Source organism: Dermacentor andersoni, chromosome 1 (genome assembly GCF_023375885.2).
Source record: "Dermacentor andersoni chromosome 1, qqDerAnde1_hic_scaffold, whole genome shotgun sequence".
In the NCBI taxonomy this organism is placed as follows: domain Eukaryota; kingdom Metazoa; phylum Arthropoda; class Arachnida; order Ixodida; family Ixodidae; genus Dermacentor; species Dermacentor andersoni.
In genome coordinates this window covers 384449225-384474984 of record NC_092814.1, presented here as the reverse complement: position 1 = coordinate 384474984, position 25760 = coordinate 384449225, and the positions used below count along the sequence as shown (strand labels likewise).

The following is a 25760-nucleotide window of genomic DNA, read 5'->3' as shown; positions in this document are numbered from 1 at the left end:
CAACCATATGAAGGAAACAGGCAGTGAAGCCAGCAATAGCATGGGGCTAATTTATTGTTATATGTATTTGAAGTCAAAATGAAAGTGGATGAAAAGATGACTTGCTGCAGATGGGAGCCAAACTGACATCTTGCACATTACGCGTGCAATGCTCTACTGAAATAAGTTACCATGGAGGCCATGAGGCCGGACAGTTACAAGTGCTTGTATGAGTCTATGAGTCACGAGCACTGTGACTTGTCACTCTAAAGAACAAGTGTGGCAGTGCTGTGGGTATGCCTTGGGGCGATCTTTGTGTGCGAGTGCATTTGGTTGGCTGTGCTGCCTTCCCTTCGCGAATCTCTCCAGCTTCGCACATCTGCTGTGTTTCCAGGCAGAGTCAGCAAAAACCCAGCTTGAGTGCCTGCCGCTGGAGTCCGTGGTGCAGGTGACGGGCCGGGTGGTGTGCAGGCCTTCCAACCAGTGCAACCCGGTCAGTACTGCAGGCCATCCACACCATTTTTTCTTACTCTTTTCTTTTCTTATGCTATTGTTTATTATGAAAATAATCACATCTTGTATGGCATTCACAGAAAGTGCTTGGACGGCAACAACATTGCACAGCTGAGCTATATTGTCATTTGCTGTAATACACGCAGGGCTAAGAATTGCAGCATATTAGAAGCAGAGTAGCAGTTTCTGAAAACAAAGCAGTGGAAATACAGCTGGTTGTATCGGAATAGAAAATTGTGTGAGTTGGTGCGCATCCATTGTGTGGAGAATGTGCAGATGTTTGTTTTTGTCGATTAAAACAAACACATGTGGCATGATACTTGTGCAAAGATAGGAAACACATCGTTTCTTATTAAATTTTTTTTTTGCTATTACAAGCATACAGTGTTTTTTTAGCTGCACCAAATTTTTAAAATGACAAGAATATAAATCACGGTTGTGTTATGTTTACCATTCGAGTGTACAGATTGGCAGCCTCTAGATGTGGAGCATTTTGCGCTATTACATGCATAATTAGCAAAGTTATGGTAATTAACTTTAGAATTATCAACTCTAGGTGGCTGCAGCAAATGAGTACTTTGGGGCCTGTCCTCGACACTACCGTATTTACACGATTGTTAGTCGACTCGAATGTAAGTCCCATATCGTGTGTGACAGGGAAAAAAAAAGGGAAGAGCATACCCTAGGGCGCATTAGGTAATGAAAATTTATTAGTAGTTGGCATGGTCACTGGACTACTCGTCTTCACTTGTGCCATCGTCCTCACTAGTGCTGCCATCGTCATCGCTGCTACAGTCCCACAGCATATCGTCGTCCAGCGAAATTTCACATTTGGCAAACGACCGCACCACAACATCTTGTGGAACAATAGCCCACGCCGAATGCACCCAACCACACGCAGCTGTTAGGGAGGCTCTTTTGACAGGTCCGGTTGGCGTAAGTTCATGGTCTTGTGCCACCAGCCACTTGTACTCATGGCGGAGCAGGTCCTGAAAAGGCAAAGATCCGGGCTTGTTTCATGACCATGTCGCACTTCACTGGCAAGGATCGATCACGCATTTCAGCGACATACGCTGCAAGCTTTGCCTGGGGGGACTTTGGCTTGGGGGAAATTCTCCGCGTGCCGTCACAGGTGAAAATTTTCCTTCGCTGCAGTCGCCACTCTCGCACCACCCATTCAGAAACATCGGACTTGCGGCCCGCTGTGCAGTGATTTGTTTCTTCGGCATAAAGGCTGGCAGCCCTCTTGAACGCTGCTGTGAACGAGCGCCAAATGTTTAGTGGGCCTGGAGCACTGAGGACGACTGAGGAAGCATGGAAGTAGCATGTAGTCAGCAGTCGAGTCAGATGCTTCAAACTAAGAGCTACAGGCATGGACGAACGAAAACTAAGGAAAGGCCCTACCCCCTCCACGCACTAGGACAAAAGTGTGGAGGAAATTATATAGTAGGTTCTCCTTTTTTTCCCTTTTTTTGCTTTTGCTATAGCGGCTATGCTTTCGGGCCACAATGGTGGCTTTGTTAATAGTTCTGTACACTCACACGTGTTGCTCCATTGGTTTTGTACCGTGGCAAAGGCGCAAAGGGCAGATTTTCATTAGTCATTGTTTTGTTGTGCTGTGTTATCTGGATTGTGCTCTCCCGGATGTTGCTGTGGCCAGGTGGTACAGGAGGAACTAAAGCTCGTGAAATGAACGCGCAGGCAATGCTGTACGCAAAGTACTGCGCCACGGCAATGGCAACGGATGAAGGACTATCGGTGGGAAATTTTCCCCTGTTCGATGGAGTCATGCTAACTTGCCATCGCAGGCCGAAACTGATGCGTTTCAGAATCTGTACAATGAACGCCATGCAGGTCAGTGATTCCTGCTTTTGACAGCGCATGGTGAATTTGCGGCACGTATATGTACGTTGAGCAAGAATGCATAGTCCTGGTTTTAGAACATTTGTGCTCAGTAACAACTTGCTTTTGTACATATTAAAACACATGTTGCTTAACTGTTCCTTGTTTCTCGCAGTACTCGTGACAGCACGAAGTCTTTTAAGCAGAGCGCGTTCGAGGTTCATGCACACCTGCACAGGTGTACCACAGTACATGTGCTGATACATATTTTGCTGCTCTCAACACCGGGCGCCGGCCAGTGGATGCTTCATCCGGGAAGATGGGAAAGAAGCGGCTCTTTTGACTTAAGGAACGAATCCTCCCTACCACAGGCATATTATCGTGCTCGTGGAAGCACAGGGAAATGAAGGCTAGCGGATGTGCTGCAAGAGTGAGCAAGGCTCCACAGAACGTACGCCTGCAAACACATCAAACGGCTGTTCCACGGTCGCACGTAGGCCGGTTCTACATGCGCACTGTTCTGCACCGGGCGCCGGCTATCGCAAAACTTGGGTTCCGTGAAGCTTCACTTACTGTGGGAAGAAGGCACTTCAGGACACCTCAGTGAATCTAAGCGTGGAGTCAGAAATGACATTCTGCCTCCTTGCTGGCGCGCTGTCGTAGTGATGCGCAGCCGCCCGAACAACGATTCATCAAGCCACAGCAAGAATGTGTTTGTGCTCATAAACTCCAAATGGATCACAAATGGGTCGGTGTCGTACATGTCTCCAGTGCATTCTTGCAGTGCAGTGAGAATGCGAACATTTTCTTCGTATTGCAAGACTTCTAGCTCGCAAGTCCGTCTGATAGCCCCAGGAATCCCAAGCAGAGAAAAGCAAATAGAAGGCAGCGATAAAGGTGACCTTTTGAATAACACGCAAGAACTGGGCAGCGGCGGGTACCTGCGACTGGCTGTTCAGTTGGCTGGCCTTATAAAGCATGTTTATTTTCATAAAAGCCAGTAAAAGCAGCTGATTCAACCTCGCGGTCCAGTCTGCGAAGTTCATTATGAACTTCTTTCAACATGACTTCAGCGACGGTAATGCAATGAGATATCGCGATTGCATCCTTTTGTTTAGTATTGCGGAGCGTGCGCATCCGAGCAGCCTGGTTGCACCCAGCGCAGCTTGGTTTCGCGAGAAATGTAAACAAAAGAGGAGAACTGGCCCGATATGATGGTGGAGCAACGCCAACTTCTGGTTTCACTTAGCTTCAAAAAGAGTGACGTCAGGGCCCCTCCTCAGTTTTCCTTTCTCCATGGCTACAGGGAAAGAGAAACATATGAGCAGCGTCTGCTCTTCCATGAACTATTTATACTCCCTGCAAGTGCCGCCGTTCTGGAGGTGCTGCCGCGAATGGAACAGAGGCACTTCCATCAACTATTGACATCCCCCCATGAGTATTTTGTGTGCTGTAAAACTCTAAAAAATGTTGAAAAACCCTTCTGAAAAGTGAACAAACGCGCGGGATAGCGAAAACTACGGGTAGGGCCATAGAGCAAACTATAAAATTGTAACTACGTTGTAGCTCCCCTGATATGTTGTTGGTCTCGCTTTTTTGGCGGTGCCATGTTGTTGTTTCGATTGTAAGTTGACCCCCTACCCCCCCCCCCCAAACACACACACTTCAGATTTTCACATAAAAAAAGTAGGTTGACTTACATTCGTGTAAATATGGTACCTATCCTAACGATCAAAGTTTGGATAGCCATGTTCATGTGGGAGCTACACAAACAATTAGTTCTCCTTGGAAGGCTCCTTAAAACCGAAACTGGCTGGCAAAAGAGCGCCTGTGTCGTCGATGTTGCCCCCCCCCCCCCCCCGCCTGCCTTTCGCCACGTGTATAGTCTGGTACAACTTTAGAAAAAAGGGGAGGCCCCGCCCAGATGACTGAAGCGCGACAGCTGATCGCCTCCGCAACTAAAATTGTCCTGCTCAAAAAATTTTGCTCCTGAAATGCGTAATTCTTGGTATAAATAAAGACTTTTGTATCTGATGACTGGTTTAGTGGAGCTCTCATGTGCTACAGCACTTGCCGGATCACGTGAGAAAAATAACCCTGTACCTTCTGCAATGCTGCCTATCATCTGCTCTTCAGCTTCATCGAAAGTTACAAAAGTAGAAAGAACAGCTCTGCATGGCTTTTGCCCTGGTTTACATGTACTTGGCACATTTACTACTTCCTTTCCGAGTTTAAAATGAATCAGTTGCTATTGAAAAAGTACAGTGAAACCTCGTTAAACCATAGTCCACCGGAGCTCGTAAAAACTATGTACTAACTAGTAGTGCTGCTTAACCGAAATAGCATGAAACTGCCCACTTACCTGTCAAAAACGGAACTCAAAGAGAGTGCAATGAAAGGGGAAAAAAATATGCAGTATATTTATTCACTTCACACGAAAAAAGTGTTATTTTCGTTTGATGCCACGCCGGCCTAGCAGCGATGATAGTGGCCTCAAACTTATCGAAGTTGCGAGATAGCTTTTCAGCCAGCCCCTTTTCGGCAAACACTCGCATGGCAGATTTATCGTTGGCATTACATATTCTCCGTGCACAGGCGCGGTAGCGCTGCAGAAGTCGCAGGGCGCCTTTTCCATTGTGGGGTGCTGTTCTCGTCACAATGATTGCATTCATGAAGCTTACATAATGCGCAGCTCCTGCCATTGTCGGGCCTGAATCCCCCGTGCTGTCGCTTTCCGTGTTGTCCTCATCACTGTTGCTAGTCGATACTTTGGCAACAGCAGAGGCAACGAGGGCGAAAAGTCGAACCTCGTAGCCGACATCTCTTCACGGTCGCAGCAGCGCTGCCGAGCAACTTCTTCGCATTACAAATGCCACACACCATAATCAACAGCAGATCCCTGTTGCGTTCCAGCGCCGACTTCTTCATGTCACGTTCGATAGCATGAACAATGTCTAATTTTTCTTCTATGCTGAGCCACCGGCGTCTTTTTTATGCGAGCTTCAGCATGATGCAAGTCCTTGATTGCACGACGCCACAATGCTGTCTGGCACGGCGCTGAAATGATGTGGCTTCACGTGCAAACGCACAGGGCACTTGGAGGCCGTTGTTCTGATCTCCGAGGCTTGTTGTTCTGCCGGGCCGCCCGGTGGAGACGACGCACCGCCGTGCTTGCACGACAAAAAGTGGAAACACTACGTGTTAACTGATACGTACACAATAAGCTGGTACGGTTTATGCGGATACAAAACAGATTACGTTCAATGGCCTCTGAGTCGGGGATTTGACTTCACTACTTTTAAAATGAAACTACTGTTTAAGCGGGTATGGTTTAACGAGGTTTTACTGCACTTATAAAAAACAATGCATTTATCGCAACCATCACAAACCTGGGGTGAGAATACGGTCGAGGCAGGAAAGGTACAAAAATGCTTCATTCATCATTTTAAATAAATACTCTTGGTTTTAAATAGCATAAAATTTATATGTATATGTTTTTTGGCTTTGTGTTTTTCCACACTTCCAAGAATGTGATAGGCTTTTTTTTCCTTTACACATTTTTTTTTGCAAGCCTGCTTCTCGCCAGTTCGCGCAAGGCATTCCGTACGAGTTTGCTGCCATGGAGCCCAGCGAGGTGACATCGGAATGCGATCCTTTGTTGCCGAATGAGCCTTGTGTTGCCTCGATGTCCACACCACCAAGGAGCCTTGACAAGAGCAACAGCGGCCACGTCCTGACTAGCGATTCACGCAACATGATTTTCCACTGCTACACGTATTGGCGTAACAGGGAGCCTGAACGCAGTGTGGAGGACACAACCAAGCTTGTCGCCGGGATGCTCGGTGTCAGCTAAAGCAGTGTTCAGGGTGAAGAGGGAGATCAAAGCTTCACATATTTCGGGTGTCAAACTGTCGACGCCCTCGCGAAAGCGCCCACGAACTGCGGAGAAAAGAAGACGCAGCACGAAGTATGACAGCTTCACGTTGTGCGCGCTGAGGTCATGTGTGCACTATTTCTTTCGCCTCAATGAGATACTGACAGTCGAGAAGATGGTAACTAACGAGTTCTCGAAGCGTACGGATCTCCCATCACTGAAGTTGTGTACTGTGCGTTGTCTGCTTGTCGAGATCTGATTCAAGCACGAGAAGAGGAGCCGCGATTCGCGGCTTATCGACCGGGATGACATCGCCGCTATCTTCGTGACGGGGAGCGCTACCGGGCGGAAGGCCGAAAGATCTTTTTCCTGGACGAAACACTGCTGACGGCGGGACACACTCGGTCAATCGTGTGGACAGACACCGTGGTGCAGAAGCGCGGACGCCTGTATGCCCGAGCAAATGGCTTTTTGACGGGATTGAAACAAGCTTCTGTAAAAGGCCAGCGCCCGATTTTGACGCACATCGGCAGCGAGGATGGCTTCGTCGACGGCTGCTTGTATGTGTTTAGAGGCCAAAAAACAGCAGACCACCACAAAAATGGACAGCAATCGCTTCGAGGTATGGTTCAATGACGTTCTGCAGAAGTTGCCAGCTGGTAGCGTCATTGTTTTGGACATGTTTTTGGACCCCTGTTAAGTAAATAATTTTTAGTGATTCATTCTCATGCATAGTATGTGTTTAGCAATATTTATGTAGTATGTATTTTGTTGCATTTAGTAGTTTTTTTCTTTTTACACAGTGATTTTGATGATAGTGCCGCTTGCTCGGTTCCTTCCTGAGTGTTGTTTCCTTTTCTATTCTTCGTCTATCTTCCTCTTTCCCTCTTTTGCATGATGAAGAGTTCCTCACACTTTGTTTGCCCCCGCCTTATGTAATGCCTCCGGGCCTTTAAGACTTCAATAAATGAAATGTGCCTTGCCATACCTGGTGAGAAGAGAAATTGCCGACGACAACTTGGAAGAAAGAAAGAACACAGGAGTGGCTCAGAAGCAAAAACATCGCCTACAGTGAAAGGATGGTGAAAAACCAGCTGCTTGAGACGGTGGCATCTGTAAAGTCACGCTTTCTGAGCTACATTTTTTTTTTCTTATTAAAGCATGGCAAATGAGAAAATGCCTTTGACAAGTTGAAATGGTAGAGGCAGCTTTTTACCATGATTATGTGCACACAGGAAAAGCCATTCTATCAAAAATTAATGCAACTAGTTTGGCAGCTCTTTTTACTACGATGTACATACATTGTATTGAAAAATTCCTGAAAATAGTTTGACAATTTTTGTTCCACATGCTGTATGAAGCCAGCTCCCTTTATTTATAAGTTATTTGAGGTAATATTGAGACCACATGATGTACAGCTGTACGTTTGGCACTGGGCCAAGAACGGCACCAAAAGCTCAAATGGCTCTTCAACCACTGTTGAGGCCTGTGGTGGTTGCTTAGTGGCTATGGTGTTAGGCTGCTAAGCACGAGGTCGCGGGATCGAATCCCAGCCAGGGCGGCCGCATTTCGATGGGGGCGATATGCGAAAACACCTGTGTACTTAGATTTAGGTGCATGTTAAAGTAAAGCCCCTCCATACACGTTTCCGCCAACCAGGTTAAGTACCGCCAACTTGCCCTCCTCCTCCACGCTCCTCTCCCACTCACCCCCTTAGCTTCTGGCGCCAAGCGGAATTTACGTAGCTGCAGCTTCCTGTTCCGAGTGGAAGTGACGTTTTGTTTTTTAGCATTGTTTACTTTCGTGTCGCTGGAGAGGCTTTAATTGCACCAGCTGCGGTTGAAACCGTGAATGCGATTCCATCCAAGAACCACCGCCTATTGTAACCAGCGATCTGCTCGTGTTCGCTGCTTCGCGTCAACCTGCGACTGGTTGTGGCACGAGCGACAACGTACAGTGGAATGTAGTGCCTGGGTGCTTGGAGACCACTGCCGTTTTTCGTGCATTTGGAAAACAGTGACCGCGAACTACTACTTCAGCGGAATACAACAGCTTGTCCCCTTTGCATTCTTCTTATGGTGACTGCCACAGCTCTGCTAAGCACGCGCGGGCGTCTCACCATCGTCTAACAGCAGTCAAAGCGGAAATTCCCACAGCGCAACTCCAGGAAGCGGAAACGCTGGAACCGGAAATTTTTAAACCGGAAATGCCGGAACCGGAATTGGTGTGAGGGGAAAAGGCGGCGCACAACAAAGGTTGTCGATACTTAAGAAAGCGGCGGTGGCGCGTGGATGCAGGGGCTTTATGTTAAAGAACCCCAGGTGGTCAAAATTTCTGGAGTCCCCCACTACGGCATGCCTCATAATCAGAAAGTGGTTTAGGCACGTAAAACCCCGTAATTTAATTTTTAACCACTGTTGAGCGGAAGATGTTGGTGGCAGGGAATGTGTTATGTAGAGCTGACAGTCATCATCATCATCTATGTTTATGTCCACTGCAGGACGAAGGAGGCTCTCAGTGATCTCCAATTGCCCCGGTCATGCACTATCTGATTCCAACTTGCACCTGGAAGTTTCCTAATTTCATCACCCCACCTGCTTTTCTGCCGTCCTTGACTGCGCTTCCCTTCCTTTGGCACCCTCTGTAACTCTAATGGTCCACTGTTTATCTGCCCTGAGCATTACATGGCCTGTCCAGCTAAATTTTTTTTTCCCATAATGTTAACTAGTACATTGGCTATCCTTGTTCTCTCTCTGATCCCCACCGCTCTTTTCTTGTCTCTTAGCGTTATGCGTGAAATTTTTCGTTCCATCGCTCTTGGCACGGTCCTTAACTTGTTCTCGAGTTTCTTTGTTAACCTCCAAGTTTCGGCCCCATATGTTAGCACCGGTAGAATGCAATGATTGCACACTTCTGTTTTCAATGACAGCTCCCAGTCAGGATTTAGTCATGCCTGCTGTGTGCATTCGAACCCATTTTTCTTCTGTAAATTTCCTTTTCATTATCAAAAACCTCATTAATTGACCTGATAAACAATTTCCTGCACAGGCTCCAGAGGCTGACTGGCAATCACAAATTCTTGTTTCTTTGCCAGGCTATTGAATACTATTACCTTTGTCATCTGCATAAGTATCTTCAACCTTACTCTTACACTTTCTTGGTTAAAGTCCTCAGTCATTTGTTGCAATTCATCCTCAGTGTTGCTGAACAGGACAGTGTTGTGCAAACCGAAAATTGTTGAGATATTTGCCGTTGATCCTCACTCCTAAGACTTCCCAGTCTAATAGCTTGAATACTTCTTCCAAGCATGCAGTGAACAGCATTGTAGAGATTGTCTCCTTGTCAGACTCCTTTCTTGTTAGGTGATTTGCTACTTTTCTTGTGGAGAAGCAGTGTAGCTGTGGAATCTTTGTACCGTATTTACTCGAATCTAGGCCGACCCCCTAAAGTCCGAAGCCAACAACCAAAAAAATATTTTACCTCGAATGTAGGCCGAACAAAAAGGCGAGGACAGCATTCACAAAATGCAAACAGCATTTATTGAATCTTAACGTGCAGAGCTCATTCAATGTCGTCGTCGCTGCTAGTCTCGTCGCTGTGTTCCTTGTCACTGTCACCTTCAAACAGTGCACTATCTTCGGTACCGTCAAGCGCATTAGATATGCTGCACTTTTTAAAGGCACGCACGATCAAAGTACCTGGGATGTCGTCCCACGCTGCAGCTACCGAACAAAGTCGACCAAAACTGTCTCCACTTCGGGGTGACGGCCTTTCTTTGGTCCGCTAAATGCCATGCTCGTTGCGGCGCACGCAGAAAGCTGCTGTCGTCCCCTCCAACGACAGACATTTTTCTCATCGACGCCAAAGTCCCACCCGGCTTGAAGGTTCGACAATGCCTCTGCGGCTATCACAACTTTTTGCTTGAAAGCTGCACTGCAGTGGCATCTCCTGCTTGGTGCCATCGCGATAACACCACGCCACACACCGATACGGCTGACACGACACAGGTCAAAATGGCGACCTCGCTTGTGTACGGTTGGCTACTGGCACGGCTAGTAGCGGCTGCGATACTGACTTCTCTAGATGGCGCTAGCTATGCACCATATTTAGCAGTTTCAATGAAAAACTGGCGCCTAGAAATCCTCGAATCTAAGCCGACTCTAGAGTTTGGAATATAGTTATTTGAAAAAAACTTCGGCCTAGATTCGAATAAACATGGTAGATATTTTCCAAGCTATTCACGTATGACTCCTGCACCCCTTGATTATCCAATGCCTCCTTGACTGCTGGTATCTCTACTGAAAGAAAAGCCTCTTTTTAATCTCGCAAATCTATGAAAGCCATATATCTAGATTGATTGCACTCCACAGATTTCTCGGTGAGCTGACTGATGACATGGACGTTATCCATTGTAGAATATTCCTTCCTGAAGCCAACCTGTTCTCTTGGTTGATTGAAGTCAAGTGTTGCCCTGATTATATTAAAAATTACCTTGGTGAATATCTTATAAAATACTGAAAGGAAGCTAATGGGCCTATAATTCTTTGATTCTTTAACATCTCCCTTCTTATGGATTAGGATTGTTTACTTTCTTCTTGTTGATCAGCTCTGACAGTTAGGTTAATCATATCTGTTCGCCTGGGTTCGGCATTTTCACGCTTTGTCTTTTCTTTATTAGGTCCTTTGTTCCTTTTGAAAGCTTACCTACTGGTGGCCTTGGGGCCTTACTTCCCACTTCAAATGCTGCTTCTGAAACCAGCCTCATTACCGTTTCATTCATTACCTCTGTGTTATCCTCATCTTCCTGTTCTAAAGCTGCGTAGTTGGTTGCGAGTACCAGCCTGAATTCGTCTGCTTTTACCTTTACTGTGTCTGGGTTGGCCTGTTTCTTCTTGAATAATTTTTCTCTTTCTTCAAATTGCAAGCAATCCTAGACCTCACTAACCTATGGTCAATGCACTTTACCCTACATAACACTTTTACATCCAGCACTATGCTGGGATCGGCAGAGAGTATAAAATCTATTTCATTTCCTGTTTCTCCATTAAGGCTTTTGCAGGTCCACTCCCTGTTACTGCACTTCCTGAAGAAGGTATTGATTATTTGGAGTCTATTCCTTTCTGTGCAACCAATTCTACCGACATCTCTCCTCTACTATTCCTCGAGTCGATGCCGTAGTTGAAAATTGCTTGTTCTCAGCCTGCCTTTTTCCCACTTATGCCTTGAAATCACCCATAACTACAGTATACTGAGTGTGCACCTTTTCATTCCTAATTCAACATCTTCATAAAACTTGTATTTCTTCATCATCATGACTGGAAGTTGGAGCATAGGCTTGTGCTGTCTTTAATCTATATCTCCTATTTAGCTTTATTATGACAACCATTACCCTCTCATTAATGCTGAAGAATTCATCAATGTTGCCTGCTATGTCCTTATGAATTAGATATCCCACCCCGTGATCTCTCTTATATGGAAGGCCTCTGTAGCAGAGGATGTGGCTGTTAGTCAGTACTGTATAATCCTTACCACTTCTTCTAACCTCGCTAAGGCCAGTAATCTCCCAGGCAATATCTGATACTTCCTCACAGAGCCCTGCTAACCTAGCCTCACTCGAGAGGGTTCGCGTGCTAAACGTTGCCAGGTTCAGTTTCCAGTGGTGGCCTGCCTTGATCCAGAGCTCTTGGCATCCTCTGCTGCATTTCAGGTCTGACCGCCACCTTGGTCAGTTGCTTTGCAGCTGCTGTGGACTGAGTGCCACAAGTTAATTGAAGGAGTTGTGGGAGAGGTAATGGCTGTAAACTGTTCCTGTTCTGTTTCATGTTCTGGTGAGGGAGTGTCTTTGCTGAAGCCTAGTGGGCCTTCCTAATCTGGTTGCACCTGGACTAGTATAGCCCCCACTGGCTTTCAGCATTCTTTTTTTTTTGCTGGTGTCTGGCGCCACTCCAAGCCTGAAAAATCTAGTGGACTGGACGAGCATTCGAACTTACAGCCATCATATTAGAAGTGTGGTGTTCTACCTCCCCTCCATGCCACCGCCACAGACAGCCATTGGTCTACTATTGGTTACAAGATTAGTGCCAAGGGAAGGGAAATGCATTCAGAGGCAGTGGAGGTTTGGGTGGTGGAATGAGATTGTGCTGCCACCATGAAGGCTGAAAGTATTTGACCACCATGGCCATCTCGTTTTCAAATTGAAACCCCGTGCCTCTCTCCACACACCTATGCCACCTGTACCCTGCAGGGGCATCTGTGTCAGCAGGCGTTTTGTGTGTTGCGACACCACGTACCCGAGCACACGAGGGTCGGACCCTCCCATGTGTAGCCGTGCGCGGCTTAGCCGTGACTGGGGAAAGGGGAATCCTGGGGGTTGAGCCGATGCCGGGTGTTCGGACCTTTAAGGCCCCCCAACCAAGGCAACTCTTTGGCCACATAGACGGCACCTTCAGACTGACCCACGTGGGAGAACTGGCAGTTGCCTTTTCCTGTCTGTCTCTACCCTCATCTTTGTCTTTCTCTTCCACTTTTAATTTTTCCTGTCCTCTCATCTTTTCCATTCACTTAGATTTTTCCTGGCGGCAAGGGTTAACCTGGTGTGGCTGTCCTACCTTGGGTATACCATATTAGGTTATAGTAAGAGCATACTGCTTACGCTGTGCAGACTTGTTCACAAGTTCTGCCACGTCCCCTTGTTGGGCTCCGTCGTGGGTGGCAGACGCCGTTTCCGAACAAATCACTCTTTTCTATGGGATCCTCGAACCCTTCTTCAACCGATCGTGCCTCGAAAAGGATACGCACCGATGCAACCTCGCTATTCTTGCCCAAAAACAAAAAAACTTTCCCGAAATTTCACATCCTTCACTGTGAACAATCATCCACAAAAGCAAGAGCAATTTCACCATTCCTTGTGGCCAAGTGCCTAAAAGAGACCATTGGAGCTGGTTATAAAGTAACAAAGATAGCAAGTGGAAATTTACTCCTCAAACTAAAAGACAAGGAACAGTACAACAGACTCGCACACCTCGTAGCCTTTGGTAACGTCCCTGTTTCTGTGAGTGCACACCGAACTATGAACACAGTGAAAGGCGTAGTATCAGATGAAGACTTAATGACATTGAATGAAGAACTCCTGGATGGATGGAAGGATCAAGGCATAATCCATGTGCAGCGCATCAAAATCAGACGGAATGACAACGAAATCCTAACAAAGCATTTGATACTCACTTTCAGCTCGACTACTTTACCAGAGACTCTTGAAACTGGTTATGTAAAACTTCATGTTCGACCCTACATTCCGAACCCGCGATGTTGCTTCAAATGTCAGAGATTTGGTCATGCATCCCAGAGCTGCCGAGGGCAGCTTATGTGTGCAAAGTGCCGCACAACCGTTCACTCTGCTGACGACTGCAATAGTGACGAGATACATCGTGCGAACTGCGACGGCAGTCACCCTGCATACTCCAGCCTGTCCAGCCTGGAAGAAAGAAAAGGAAATAATTACTCTAAAATTTAAGGGAAATATAACATTCCGTGAAGCACGACAGCGAATCTACTCGTTATTCTCATTGAAAACATCTTCCGCTGAAGTGGTGCAACGGGGGGCAGCACCACAACGGCCTATGGCAGCAGCCCGGACCACGCCTAGCGTGCCGAGGCTAACGCCACCCGCCCCTACGGTGGGAGCTGCCAACGCTGCCCTGCCATCTCTCGAAGTGTCCACACCAGTGGCCTCTTCAACCTCCGGCAGCAGCCAGGGCACCGCAGAGGCCATAGGGGTCCTGTGGACTTCCGGCCCGGTGGGGGCGAAGACTTCGTTGCTTGAGATGAAGTCTACGCGACGCACACATCGCTCTCTGGAGCGGATGTCCAGTGCCTCTCAAGAGGCTATGACACCAGTCCAAGCCAAACAGCGCAGGTAGCGTCGAAGGAGTGGCGAGGTTCTCTTGACCGCTCCAAAAAAGACAAAACACCAATTACAGGGCCTAACAAAGGCTCTGTAAAGTAAGTCACTCTCCTCCCTTTTGAGACACACAGCAAAATTTTTTTTTTCCAACATGGACGACATCATACAGTGGAATGTTAGAGGACTATTAAGAAACCTAGATGACGTCCAAGAAATTCTTTGTAAGTTTAAGCCTAAAGTGCTGTGTGTGTGCAATTAACCCATCTAACTTCCAAGCACACCAACTTCCTCCGACAATACATGACTTTCCGGAAAGACAGCGGGGATGCTTTCGCATCATCCGGTGGTGTAGCCATCATTGCTGATAGAAGTGTAGCGTGTCACCATTTGAAGCTCCAAACGGCCCTTGAGGCAGTGGCCGTTCGAACCGTACTTGTAAATAAACTCATTACCATCTGCTCCTTGTATATACATACTACCATATTATCAACTTCACAGATGCGACTTAGAATCATTAATAGATGAGCTCCCAGAGCCCTATCTGATTCTTGGTGATTTAATGCGCACAGTAGTAGTTTGTGGGGTGAGTCACGCTGGGATGCACGAGGTCGCGTTATTGAACAGTTGCTCTTTTCCTCTGGAGCATGTCTCTTAAATACGAAGGAGTCCACATATTTTAACCTGGCTAACAAGTCATACTCTGCCATAGATCTTAGCTCGCCGACGCTATGGCGCTCGCCAACGCTATGGCGCTATCTTAACTTGCCGATGCCGATGCTATGGCAATCTATGATGCTCACCATAGATCGTCGACGTTTATACCCTATTTTAATTCGAATGTGCTACCAATAATCCTAAGTATGCCGAAACAAGATCAAATTCCCCCGCAAGTCCCTGGGTGGAAGGTTGACTCAGCCGATTGGGAATGGTACCGAACTCTTACTCACATGACGTGGACTGAGCTGTTCGGTATAACCATAGATGATGCTGTTACATATTTTACAGCTTTTATACTTGATGCCGCCTGTAAATGTATTACTCAAGTGAACGGCATGGGTTCCAAGCGGCGTGTACCCTGGTGGAACGATGCATGTAGGCAAGCACGGAGGAACCTGAACAAAGCGTGGGCGATGCTTCGCGATTCACCAACAGCAGAAAACCTGGAAAACTTTAAGCATGTCAAATCCCAGGCAAGGAGAACGCGCCGACAAACAAGACGAGAGAGTTGGGCAAAGTTTTTATCAAGCATCAACTCGTACACAGATGAGAGAAAAGTCTGGAATAGAGTGAAGAAAGTTAATGGGCAACAAACATATTCCCTGCCTTTAGTAAATAGCCACGGAGAAAGCCTGGAAGATCAAGCCAACTTTCTTGGTGCACATTTTGAACAGATATCGAGCTCCTCACACTACTCCGAAACCTTCCTAAAGTACAAAACGCGAATAGAACAGCAAAAGTTTGAAAGAAAATGTGCGAAAAGTGTGGCGTACAACTAACCATTCTGCATAGCAGAACTGCAGGCAGTGCTCAACTGGTGTAATACATCCGTCCCAGGTTCAGACTGCGTAATATACGAGATGTTGAAACAACTACCATCCGAAACACAAAAAATCCTCCTTTCCCTTTACAACGTTATATGGTTTTCCGGCAAGATCCCCTCTGTTTGGAAGGAGGCTATTATAATTCCAATTCTGAAGCACGAAAAGGATCCTTCCTCTGTATCAAGTTACAGACCTATAGCATTGACAAGTTGCTTCTGCTAAGTATTTGAAAAAATGATTAACTGTTGCCTACTACACTTCCTCGAATCAAACAAATTGCTCGACCCATACCAGTGCGGGTTTCGGAAGGGTCGATCCACCAGTGACCATCTCATACGTATCGAGGCACGTATCCATGAAGCTTTTGTTCATAAGCACTTTTTCTTATCTGTATTTCTTGATATGGAGAAAGCCTATGATACTATGTGGCAGTTTGAGATATTGAGAGACCTCTTGCACTTAGGTATATGCGGTAATATGTTCAATGTTATCGAAAGTTATGTCTAATCGCACATTCTGTGTTCGAGTGGGCGATGTTTTGTCATGGAAATTTGTACAGGAAACTGGAGTGCCACAGAGCGGGGTGCTCATCTGCATGCTCTTTATAGTAAAAATGAATTCTCGTCTACACATACCACGTAACATCTTCTACGCAACATATGTTGACGATGTGCAGATAGGATTCCAATCAAGTTCCCTCGCAATCTGTGAGCAACAGGTCCCGCTTGGTCTTAACAAGGTCTCCAAATGGGCTAATGAGAATGGGTTCAGACTGAACACCAAAAAGCACCCGTGTCATTTTCTCCTGAAAAAAAGGCCTGCACCCTGATCCTGAAATTGTGTTGCATTGTGAGCGTCTGCCTGTAAACAGGGAACATAAATTTTTAGGCATAATTTTAGGCGCGAAATAAACTTTTGTACAGCACATAAAGTATCTTAAAAACAAATGTATAAAAACAATGACTATCTTAGAGGTGCTGTCACGCACAACCTGGGGCAGTGATAGAAAATGTCTCATGAACTTGTATAAAAGTCTCATACGCACACGACTAGACTATGGAGCCATAGCTTAACAGTTGGCTACTCCAACTGCTCTGAAGATGCTAGACCCTGTCCACCACTTGGGAATTCACCTATCAACAGGCGCCTTTAGAACAAGCCCAGTGGAAAGCCTTTACGTTGAATCGGATGAGTGGTCACTTCGTCTGCGGAGAACATATTCGTCTTTCATGTATTTTGTGAGAGTGAACGCAAACAGTGAGCACACCGCGTATTCCACTATAAACAATTTGTCCAGTTCTCAACTTTTTCGCAACCGGCCCACAGTGGCACAACCTTTTTCACTGCATGTTAGAGACATAGCTGAAGAAACATGGGTTCCACTGCTTGAATACCTTCTTATGCCCCCTGTTATACGGCCCCCGCCCTGGCAGTGGCAATCTATACACTGTGATACATCTTTCGTAGCTGTTACAAAGCATGCGCCTGTCGCGCATATCCGAATGTACTTCCTCGAATTACAGTACAAATACTCCTCTCCTGAATTTTTACAGATGCATCGAAGTGTTATTCTGGCATGTCTTACACAGCGGTTGGTCCATCCTTTTCGGATGCCGGTGTTCTGCACCCTAACACAAGTATTTTCACAGCAAAGGCCTACGCGATATTGGCCGCCGTTAAACATATTAACCCTTTCGCTGTCAGACCTTTCTGGCCGTGACGCACCCCCAGTGTCGGCTTGGTTTCAGGGAACGAGCATAACAGGGAATGCACATAGCAATTTATTTTTGATTATGATTGGTATACAAATAACATAGTCAATGCAATATGCACATTTCAATGTTCTGCAGCTGTTATTAGTAAACATCATCATCATCAGCCTGACTATAACATCCGTTCAACATCCGAATCTGACGATGCAGAACTCATCTCTTCGGCGCGTTAGACGCTGTCCGAGTCCAAATCCGAGCTCGGCTCGTATTCTGAATCGTAAGAGCCACCGCTCCAATGAACAGACGAAGGTCTCGAGCCACTCAACTATCCGAAAGTAACCGCGCGCAGGGAGGATGCGCTTTCAGTCGCCCGCGCAACGGAGATAAATGGGACGTTGTGTGATCAAGAAGAGGGAGATGGAAAAAGGCTAAAACAAAGTTCGAAGGGCTTTACGTTTACTGCTGCAAGTCGGAAGCGAGGGTGCGGCGAGAGAGCGAAAGCAGCAATCGAGTCACTCTTTTCGGAGAGGCAACGGCGACGCGTGCGCCTGAACTTGACGCGCTGTAGCAGACGCACCAACAGAAGAAAAATAAAAACCTTCAAACCGGGGGAGATGGAAGAACAACCCTTGAACCCATAACCACACGCGCGCGACGCATGATCCAGCGAACGCGGAGCCACCACGCCACTCAGCAAAAAGAGAGGGGGGCGTGGCAGTCGCACCGTACTCTTCAATACATGTACTAACACAGGTCGGGGCGAAAATACGAACTTGTAGGAGGAGCCAACAGATGGCATGGCGAAGTCCGGGAGCGCCAGCTTTGCGCTCAGGCGCGAAATTTTGAACGCACGATAGAGAACATACCGGTACGTCAGTGACACTGTGGGGGCGAAGCGCGATGACGTACCGGTACGTCCGTGACAGCGAAAGGGTTAAAGAATTTAATATCCCAAAGGCAGTTATATAGACAGACTCTTTGAGTGCTTTGAAAACTGTCAAAAAATATCAAAACCCTGTAATTCTATCTCTTTACTCAGCATTACTAACCACCTATGCGTCCAAGCAGCATATCGTGGTATGCTGGGTGCTGGGGCACCGAGCGATTGAAGGAAACGTGTTGACTGACCAGCTAGCCACATCCGTCCACGCGAATGCTTCCAACTCTTCCACGACTGTCCCTGTAATGGACCTCAAGCCCTCCCTAAGGAAAACGCTCAGGGCTTACTGGCAGCGGTTGTGGGATAAAGAAACAGAAAATAAACTACATGTTATCAAGCCATATCTTGACAACTGGCCGCAGCAAAGAACCGCCGCACGGAAGTAACACTTTGCAGACTTAGGATAGGACACACGTACAGTAGATACGCATACCTCTTGTCAGGTGGTGATCCACCCACGTGTGATAAATGTGGTGAGCCACTTACCGTGCTTCACATCCTGATGCAATACACTGAATTAGACGCAAATAGGAAAAAGCATTTTCCATTACCAAACCGGCAGCGAATTGCACTCCATCCTCAATTGATCATAGGTATAGAACCTCCCTTTGAATATCAATCCCTGTTTCAATTTTTAAAAGATGTATATAGTTTTCATGTTATAGCCCCAGGAAATCCATAGTACAGCCTCTTAACAGAGGTTTCTGCTGCGGTAGCTGCATTAAAAGAAAGCACCTGCCTCCTAGCCTTTGGGCTCAAAGGCCTTCAGGAGGCATACATGCTATTTACATATTCTTGCATATTAGCCCCATGATCACTTATCATGCATACTATACCCGTAGACCACTAGACGTATCAGTATCATAATTTTATACAATATACTATTGTTCTATGCTTCTACGATAGCGATTGATTTTAGGCCACTTTACAGCCATGTTACACCCCATCATCGCAACTCACCGATCAGCACTTAACACAACATTATCAGTCATGGCGCTCTTTGGCCATACCTGGCCCTTGCGCCACTAAACAACACACATTCATTCATTCATGCCACCTGCATTCATCCCACTCTGCACACCTTGCTTTACCGGTCTTTAACAGATGACACCAGTGTTCCTCAATCAAACAATAGATGCTGACTGTGTGAACACTGAACTGTTGACGAAAGCCGCATTGGTTCCGAGACCAGGATGAACATTTGTTTTGCTTTAAAAGGACACTAAAGAATAGTTAAGCATTATTGGTAAATGATGCATCTGCATTAGCAGAATGTCCAACCACTGTTACCATAATGTGAGTCTTGGTAAATCAGAAAAGTTGCAAAAAAATATGAATCGAAAAAGGGTGGTTATGCCAACCTTAAGTTCTTGTATCACTTGCCATCAAGTTGTGCATTTTGACAGCATTCACTTGGGGGTTTAATTGATTAGTAGTAATGAACAGCTAACTATATTGAATTCTAAATGAACTAAAGACTTGACATAGAGGACATTTAGAACATTTCCTGCATCATAACAGCCCAAATATGAAAAAAGAACAAAAGAACTTTGAATTCCACGATATCATATGATGTACTGGCACTGAGCTTCCATTGTAAAATTAAAAAAAAGGGTAGTTTGGCCTGTATTTGCTCCAGCAGTAATAAACTTTTTCCTGCTGTGTCATAGAAGATGTACCTAGTTTTGAAATAATAGTTCGTCAATGTGAACTAATTTACTGTTGCTCCTTGATGTCCCTGTAACCCTTTGAGGGTCAATGACGTAAATATACAGCGTCGCGAACAAGTCCAAAAATGGTCAATGCCGTATATTAACGGCACCATCTGTACATTTAAAAAGCATGTCAATTTCCTAACTTTTTCTTTTCTGTCATGTGCTGCTACTATGTGGGAATAAAGGGAATTTTTTTCGCGTGCCTCCCTCTCTCAATTTTCATTGCATGGTTTGTTTTAGCGCTAGCTCGCTCCCGCATGTCTATATACTACCACTCGCGCATTGGCGCGCGCGGGTGGCGGTTTAGGTTTTGTTTTCGCTGGTGGTTTTGGCATCTTGCGCTTGCAAAACTGATGGCTATCTCATTACTAATCTCTCAGTGGGCGACCGCTTGTTTCTCGCTCGTTTAGTGCTCACAGGGGTGTGCATAGGAAGGATGCCGCTGTGCATGCGTTTCTGTTGCTTCTTTGTTTTTTTTTGAGAGACTCACGAAAACTAATTGCCTCTGGTTGGCAATAGGATGAAGATTAGCAGAAGTTTGTCACACGTTTTGCTTTTTTGACGGGCACACAACCACATAGTTTTCTTGAATGCGCACACCTACGCAGTTCGATTATGCTATGGATGTACATATTAGTGTAAGAGCAGGAATATTTGAGTCTTGCGAAATATTCTCGTGTGCGCATTTTCGAAGCCTTGAACTATAACAATGCATTAAATTTTTTGTTCTTATAAGTTTATTCCGTTTTTTATTGCTGTTATTCATGAATGAAGAGTACATATATACCAATGCAAAGTATTTTTTTCTCGCTTTACGGTGCCCGTAGAAAAATTACGGTAAATTTTTTTCGAAATAAGTCCCTAAGAAGAACTGGAATCTGCAATAAAAAAAATTAGACCCTCAAAGGGTTGAAGGAGTACTGGCATGAAAATGTTTTGCTTTTTTTCGTAGCTGCTGACTACTTAATTATGACATGAAGCCATGATTCTTTGAGAGTACTACAGATTATTATACAGCCTTTTATGTGACTTGCTCAAAACGCACTATGCGCAACACAGCTGTGGATGTGTAAAGGGGGACTATTCAGATTGCCAGAAGTGGCTGTGGTGGTCACATGGTATCTCAACAACACGAGAGCACACCAGTGAGCCTGGTGCAGTGCTTGAAGGCTATAAAATGACCGTGGGGCTGAAATCTGTCGAACTGGCCTTTCCAGTAGACCAATTTCACTGTGTTGAGAGTGCATGTACAGTGGCCCGCTAAGGGCTACAGACTACTGTTACCAGGCATGCCTTACTGCAGCGATGGCATAGTGAAACCTGTCATGATATCAGACTATTGTGTGCTTTTCTTGGAAATACAGAGAAATGCTTTCTCCCCTCTTGTCCTGTCAAATGCTAAATTGACTCTGATTTCAGTAGAACAGTCGTGGTGTGTGTGGGGGTTGTCTGATACCAAGAGACCGCCGCATCAAGTTTTGATTATGTGAATAGTAGCCTTCTTTTTGATGCATGAAGCCGTTCTGCATTTGATGTGCGTTTTGAACCGGCCGCATTAAAATTCAGCATAATTAATTGTTTATTGTGCTCTCGAGGAGTTGAAGCTCCATAGAGTAATTACTGGGTCGACAGCTATCCAATAAAGTAGTAAAAAGCTAAACAATTTCCCACCAGATCCTTGAAGCTTTCTTTCCAAGGAACCCTTATGGGTTTCCTATGTAGCTTAGGGCTGCAGTCTGATGGATGCCAACAACCCATAGAGGGCAGACAGACTGGTGAATACAGCTGATGCCATTTGTTCTTGTTGTGTTCTTGCCGCAGAGCAAACAGTGCCTTGAGATATGAACCAAGCTTGTCTTCTCTCTCGTCCGCAGCGCCTGAGCACAGGGCAGGTGGAAGTTGTGTGCCAGCAGCTGCAGCCACTGAACAAGGCACGGTCTGACCTTCCCTTCCTGCCCAGGGAATACCAGCAGGTGCGCTGCAACCGCATTTGCCTTTGCACTGACCGGAGTGTTTGTTTCGCACACTGACTTGAAATGGTCCACCCACACAGGGAGGCTGAGTGTGCACACGCACTTCTCCCTTTTGGTGAAAGCACTGTGTTGTAGTGGGAAGAAAAGGAGCTAGACAAACTAATGAGAAAAGCAGCCAGAAAATGTACCATACAGCACGTCAAAGTAAAGCGCACATTTCCTCTCTGGACAGCCCCTCGTGCCCCACCCCAGGCATGCACTTTTTTTCTTACTTCTGCGAATTCTACCAGCTCATCTTTTCTCAGATCAGGGAGTCCTTCTTGGCCCACAGTGGCATTCTTTCATTGCACCTTAACGCTAGCACTGCTCTCATGAATATGTGAATATGAAAGTGGGAACTAGTGAAGCACACAGTTGTGCAAACTTTCTCAATGTACCTAGACGATCAAAAGAAAAAACAGTTTTATTTCTTTGTCACAACAGCGTGTGTACACTGCACACTTTGCCTCCCTTTTTATTTTCGTTTGAACTGCACTCATAGCTGTGCACCGCAGTCGTGCGGAATGTTGCTCTGCCCGTCATTGCGCAGAAATTTTATGTCGTGTGATGATGCCCGTGTCCGAGGTCATGGTATTGATTCATTATCCTTCACCACCAGATGGTACCGACGCTCCTAGCAGTAATGAGACAACTTAGCTTTTGCTTTTGACAGAGACGCCGCTTAGTCATTAAGGGAATCTACGCAGTAGCCATCTTGTTTACTCTTTTATAGGGGTAAGGAAGAAGTGCCGATTGTCCCGAACAGTTCAAGAGAATAAGGCAGGCAGCTTTTCAAGCAGAACTGTGAGCTGCCAGCTGCATCTTAGAAGCAATACTTGGCTGAGGCTTTTATGACAACATTATTATTTTATTTCCCAGGTTTACTTAGTGTATTCAGAAGAAAGTGTTCCAGGATCTCTTTATGTATTTTCCCACGTACACGGTGCTTCTATGGAAATTTGTACAAGTGGAGAGATTCGGATGTGTTTACATGGCTAGACATGGCCATTGCAAGAGTAAGGAATGGCAGGAAACACATGACACCCAAACGTTATTAGTGATTTGTAGAAGCATACCAGCTCCTATGTGGTTGCAGTGTTTGCAGGGCACAGCCTACAATGCATCATGTGTGTCTTTGTACAAGACATTCATTTATATGTGCTACGCAAGAACATAAGCATAAATATGATGCACTCCAGTGCTGATAATAGGGCAAGGGCACTTGTTTAGATGAATGTGTGGCACTATGATGTTATTGCATCAACCGTTTAGTGCTTCTGTCTTTTTACCCACGTGACACAAAAAAGAAACTAACACAAGTGCTGTTGAAGCCTACGAACTCGGACAAATTTCCAATAATATTATGTATGGTGCTTGTAGCTTCTAACACAGCCAGGGTGGGGACTTCCTTTGTTGCTGAAAGGTGGATCTGTCTGTCCGGTTGATAGCTCGTGACATTTGTCAGCCATCTTGCTGTACCATGTGGAGAGAGGTGACTCACATCTTTGTTTCATTGGTGAGCTGCATCCAAAGAATCTACGAAAGAAGTGGGATCTTGCTGTTTTATTATCGTTGCTTAGCCATATGTATGTTTTTTTTTTATTCTCTGCCTGCCTTGTTCTCAAACGTGTGGCAATCAAACACTGTCCCAGCTCAATTTCCTTAGCATAGTCTTGTACCTGTGTCAATACAAATGTGATGTTCTGACAGAGCACCAAATACATGTACTGCTGAGGTGGTGAAACACTGCAAACATCTGTTTGCCCTGGCTATCAGCTTGCTGTGTTGAAATACATAGCCATGTAGCAAGAACAAGATCATTATGTGCGTTCTTTCTTTTGCATAGCTTGCCACATGGCATATTATATTTAAATAAATGTGTGCAGGCAGTCTTTGTGAACAAACTGCAGAAGTACCTTCTAGAACTTTATTTCCATAAATAACTGCTCATAGCATACAGGTTAGTAGCCTGCTCTTATTTTCAGCACCTCTAAACACTTTCACTCATGTTGCCTTTGTCCCTGGACACAGTCGCAGCAGATGGTGAGCATCTGCTGTAGACACAGGGGCAGATCACTTAGGCAGGGTTGTCAGGTGCTGGGCCCCAGTCCCAGGTTACGGAAGGGGTAAGGGCGACCCCTGCCCCAAGTCTCTGGTAAGAGACATCCTTCACCCAAGGGAGATTGCCCAAGGGAGATTGCCATGAAGGGAGCAGACACACAGAGTGGAACTAGAACGTAATTCTTGTACCTTCTTCTCGGGTATTTCTCGCAGTGAAACTTTGGCTTTTTCTGCATAAAGTCTCGGCAGTCAGCGACAAGATGTCGATGCCTGCTGCAGGCAGTTGTGTCACTGTGTCCTTCTTGCAGAAGCGGGAACCACTGCGGCTGCGCTACCGCTACCTGGACCTGCGCTCCTCGGAGATGCAGCAGCATCTGCGCTTTCGCTCGGATCTCATTCTGCGCATGCGTCAGTTCCTGGCAGAGCAGTGCGGTATGGCACCCACTCTGTTTCACATGGGGAAGGTAGTCATGATTGCCTGCCTGTAATTGTAGTGTACACTGCTTGTAACGTAAGTGTGAATCGTTGAAACGTTTGTGCATTCAAAAGGGGGGAGCCAAACGACTGTGCATATCTGACCATCAAACAGTCTAAATGGGCTTGCATGGAATGGCACAACAAGCGCAAAAATACCCAAGGAAGACGAGGCACACACATACACTGTGGTATTTTGCCACTTAGCTGAAAGTCAAGGGGTTGATTTTCGTGCATTGTTCCTTGTGTCATGCCAGGGATTAGCAACATTCACATAACACTTAACGATATGCTTTAACCTAGTCATGGGTACGTTACGAGCAAAAAGTAATAGTTTTACGGTTTGAGCTACCTGGAGCAGAAAGGTAGCCCTGTTGCAGTTACAAGTTTCAATGGTGTAACTTGTTACTGTTACTGCAAACAAATAATGTCGTTATTTTTCTGTCATTATTTATCTGGATATTGTCAGCCTTAGTGAGATTAGAAGAACTGTTGAGGCTTACATATTGCTAAATAATGGCCATGTCCTCTGCTATAGAGGTCTCCCTGATAAGAAGCAAGAAGCAATACGGGGTAGCATTCCTACCCCATAAGGACATAGCGGGCAACATTGACGAATTCTACAGCATTAACGAGAGGGTAGCAGTAGTCGTAATCAAACTTAATAAGAGGTATAGATTAAAGGTAGTACAAGCCTATGCTCCAACATCCAGTCACGACGATGAGGAAGTAGATCAGTTTTATGAAGATTTTGAATTAGCGATGAGAAAAGTGCGAACTCGTTATACAGTAGTAATGGGTGACCTCAGTGCAAAAGTGGGGACAAAGCAGGCCGGTGAACAGGCAATTGGCAACTACAGTGTCGATTCTAGAAACGCCAGAGGAGAGATGCTTGTAGAATTTGCAGAAATTAATAAGTTGAGAATAATGGACACCTTTTTCAGGAAACGTAGGAACAGAAAGTGGACCTGGAAAAGCCCTAATGGCGAAACAAGAAATGAAATTGATTTCATACTTTCTGCTGATCCCAGCATATTGCAGCATGTAGAAGTGATAGGTAGGGTAAAGTGCAGTGATCATAGGCTAGTGAGGGCAAGGATTCACCTCAATTTGAACAGAGGAAGATTATAATTGGTCAAGAAAAAAACAGGTCAGCTTTGAGGCAGTAGGGGTAAAAGCAGACTAATTTAGTCT

The 25760-nt window shown here is 45.8% G+C and overlaps 1 protein-coding gene across 3 annotated transcripts in view; it reads left to right on the top strand.

The window, feature by feature from the left end:
* Positions 1 to 25760, top strand: part of AspRS-m (aspartyl-tRNA synthetase, mitochondrial) — a 160882-nt gene that overhangs the window by 22374 nt on the left and 112748 nt on the right. For all 3 annotated transcript variants that reach the window (XM_055064941.2, XM_055064940.2, XM_050168388.3), the window contains 3 exons: positions 374 to 472; positions 21894 to 21992; positions 24401 to 24524. In XM_055064941.2, coding sequence (XP_054920916.2) covers positions 374 to 472; positions 21894 to 21992; positions 24401 to 24524 — 322 coding nt within the window. The remainder of the gene's footprint in view (positions 1 to 373; positions 473 to 21893; positions 21993 to 24400; positions 24525 to 25760) is intronic.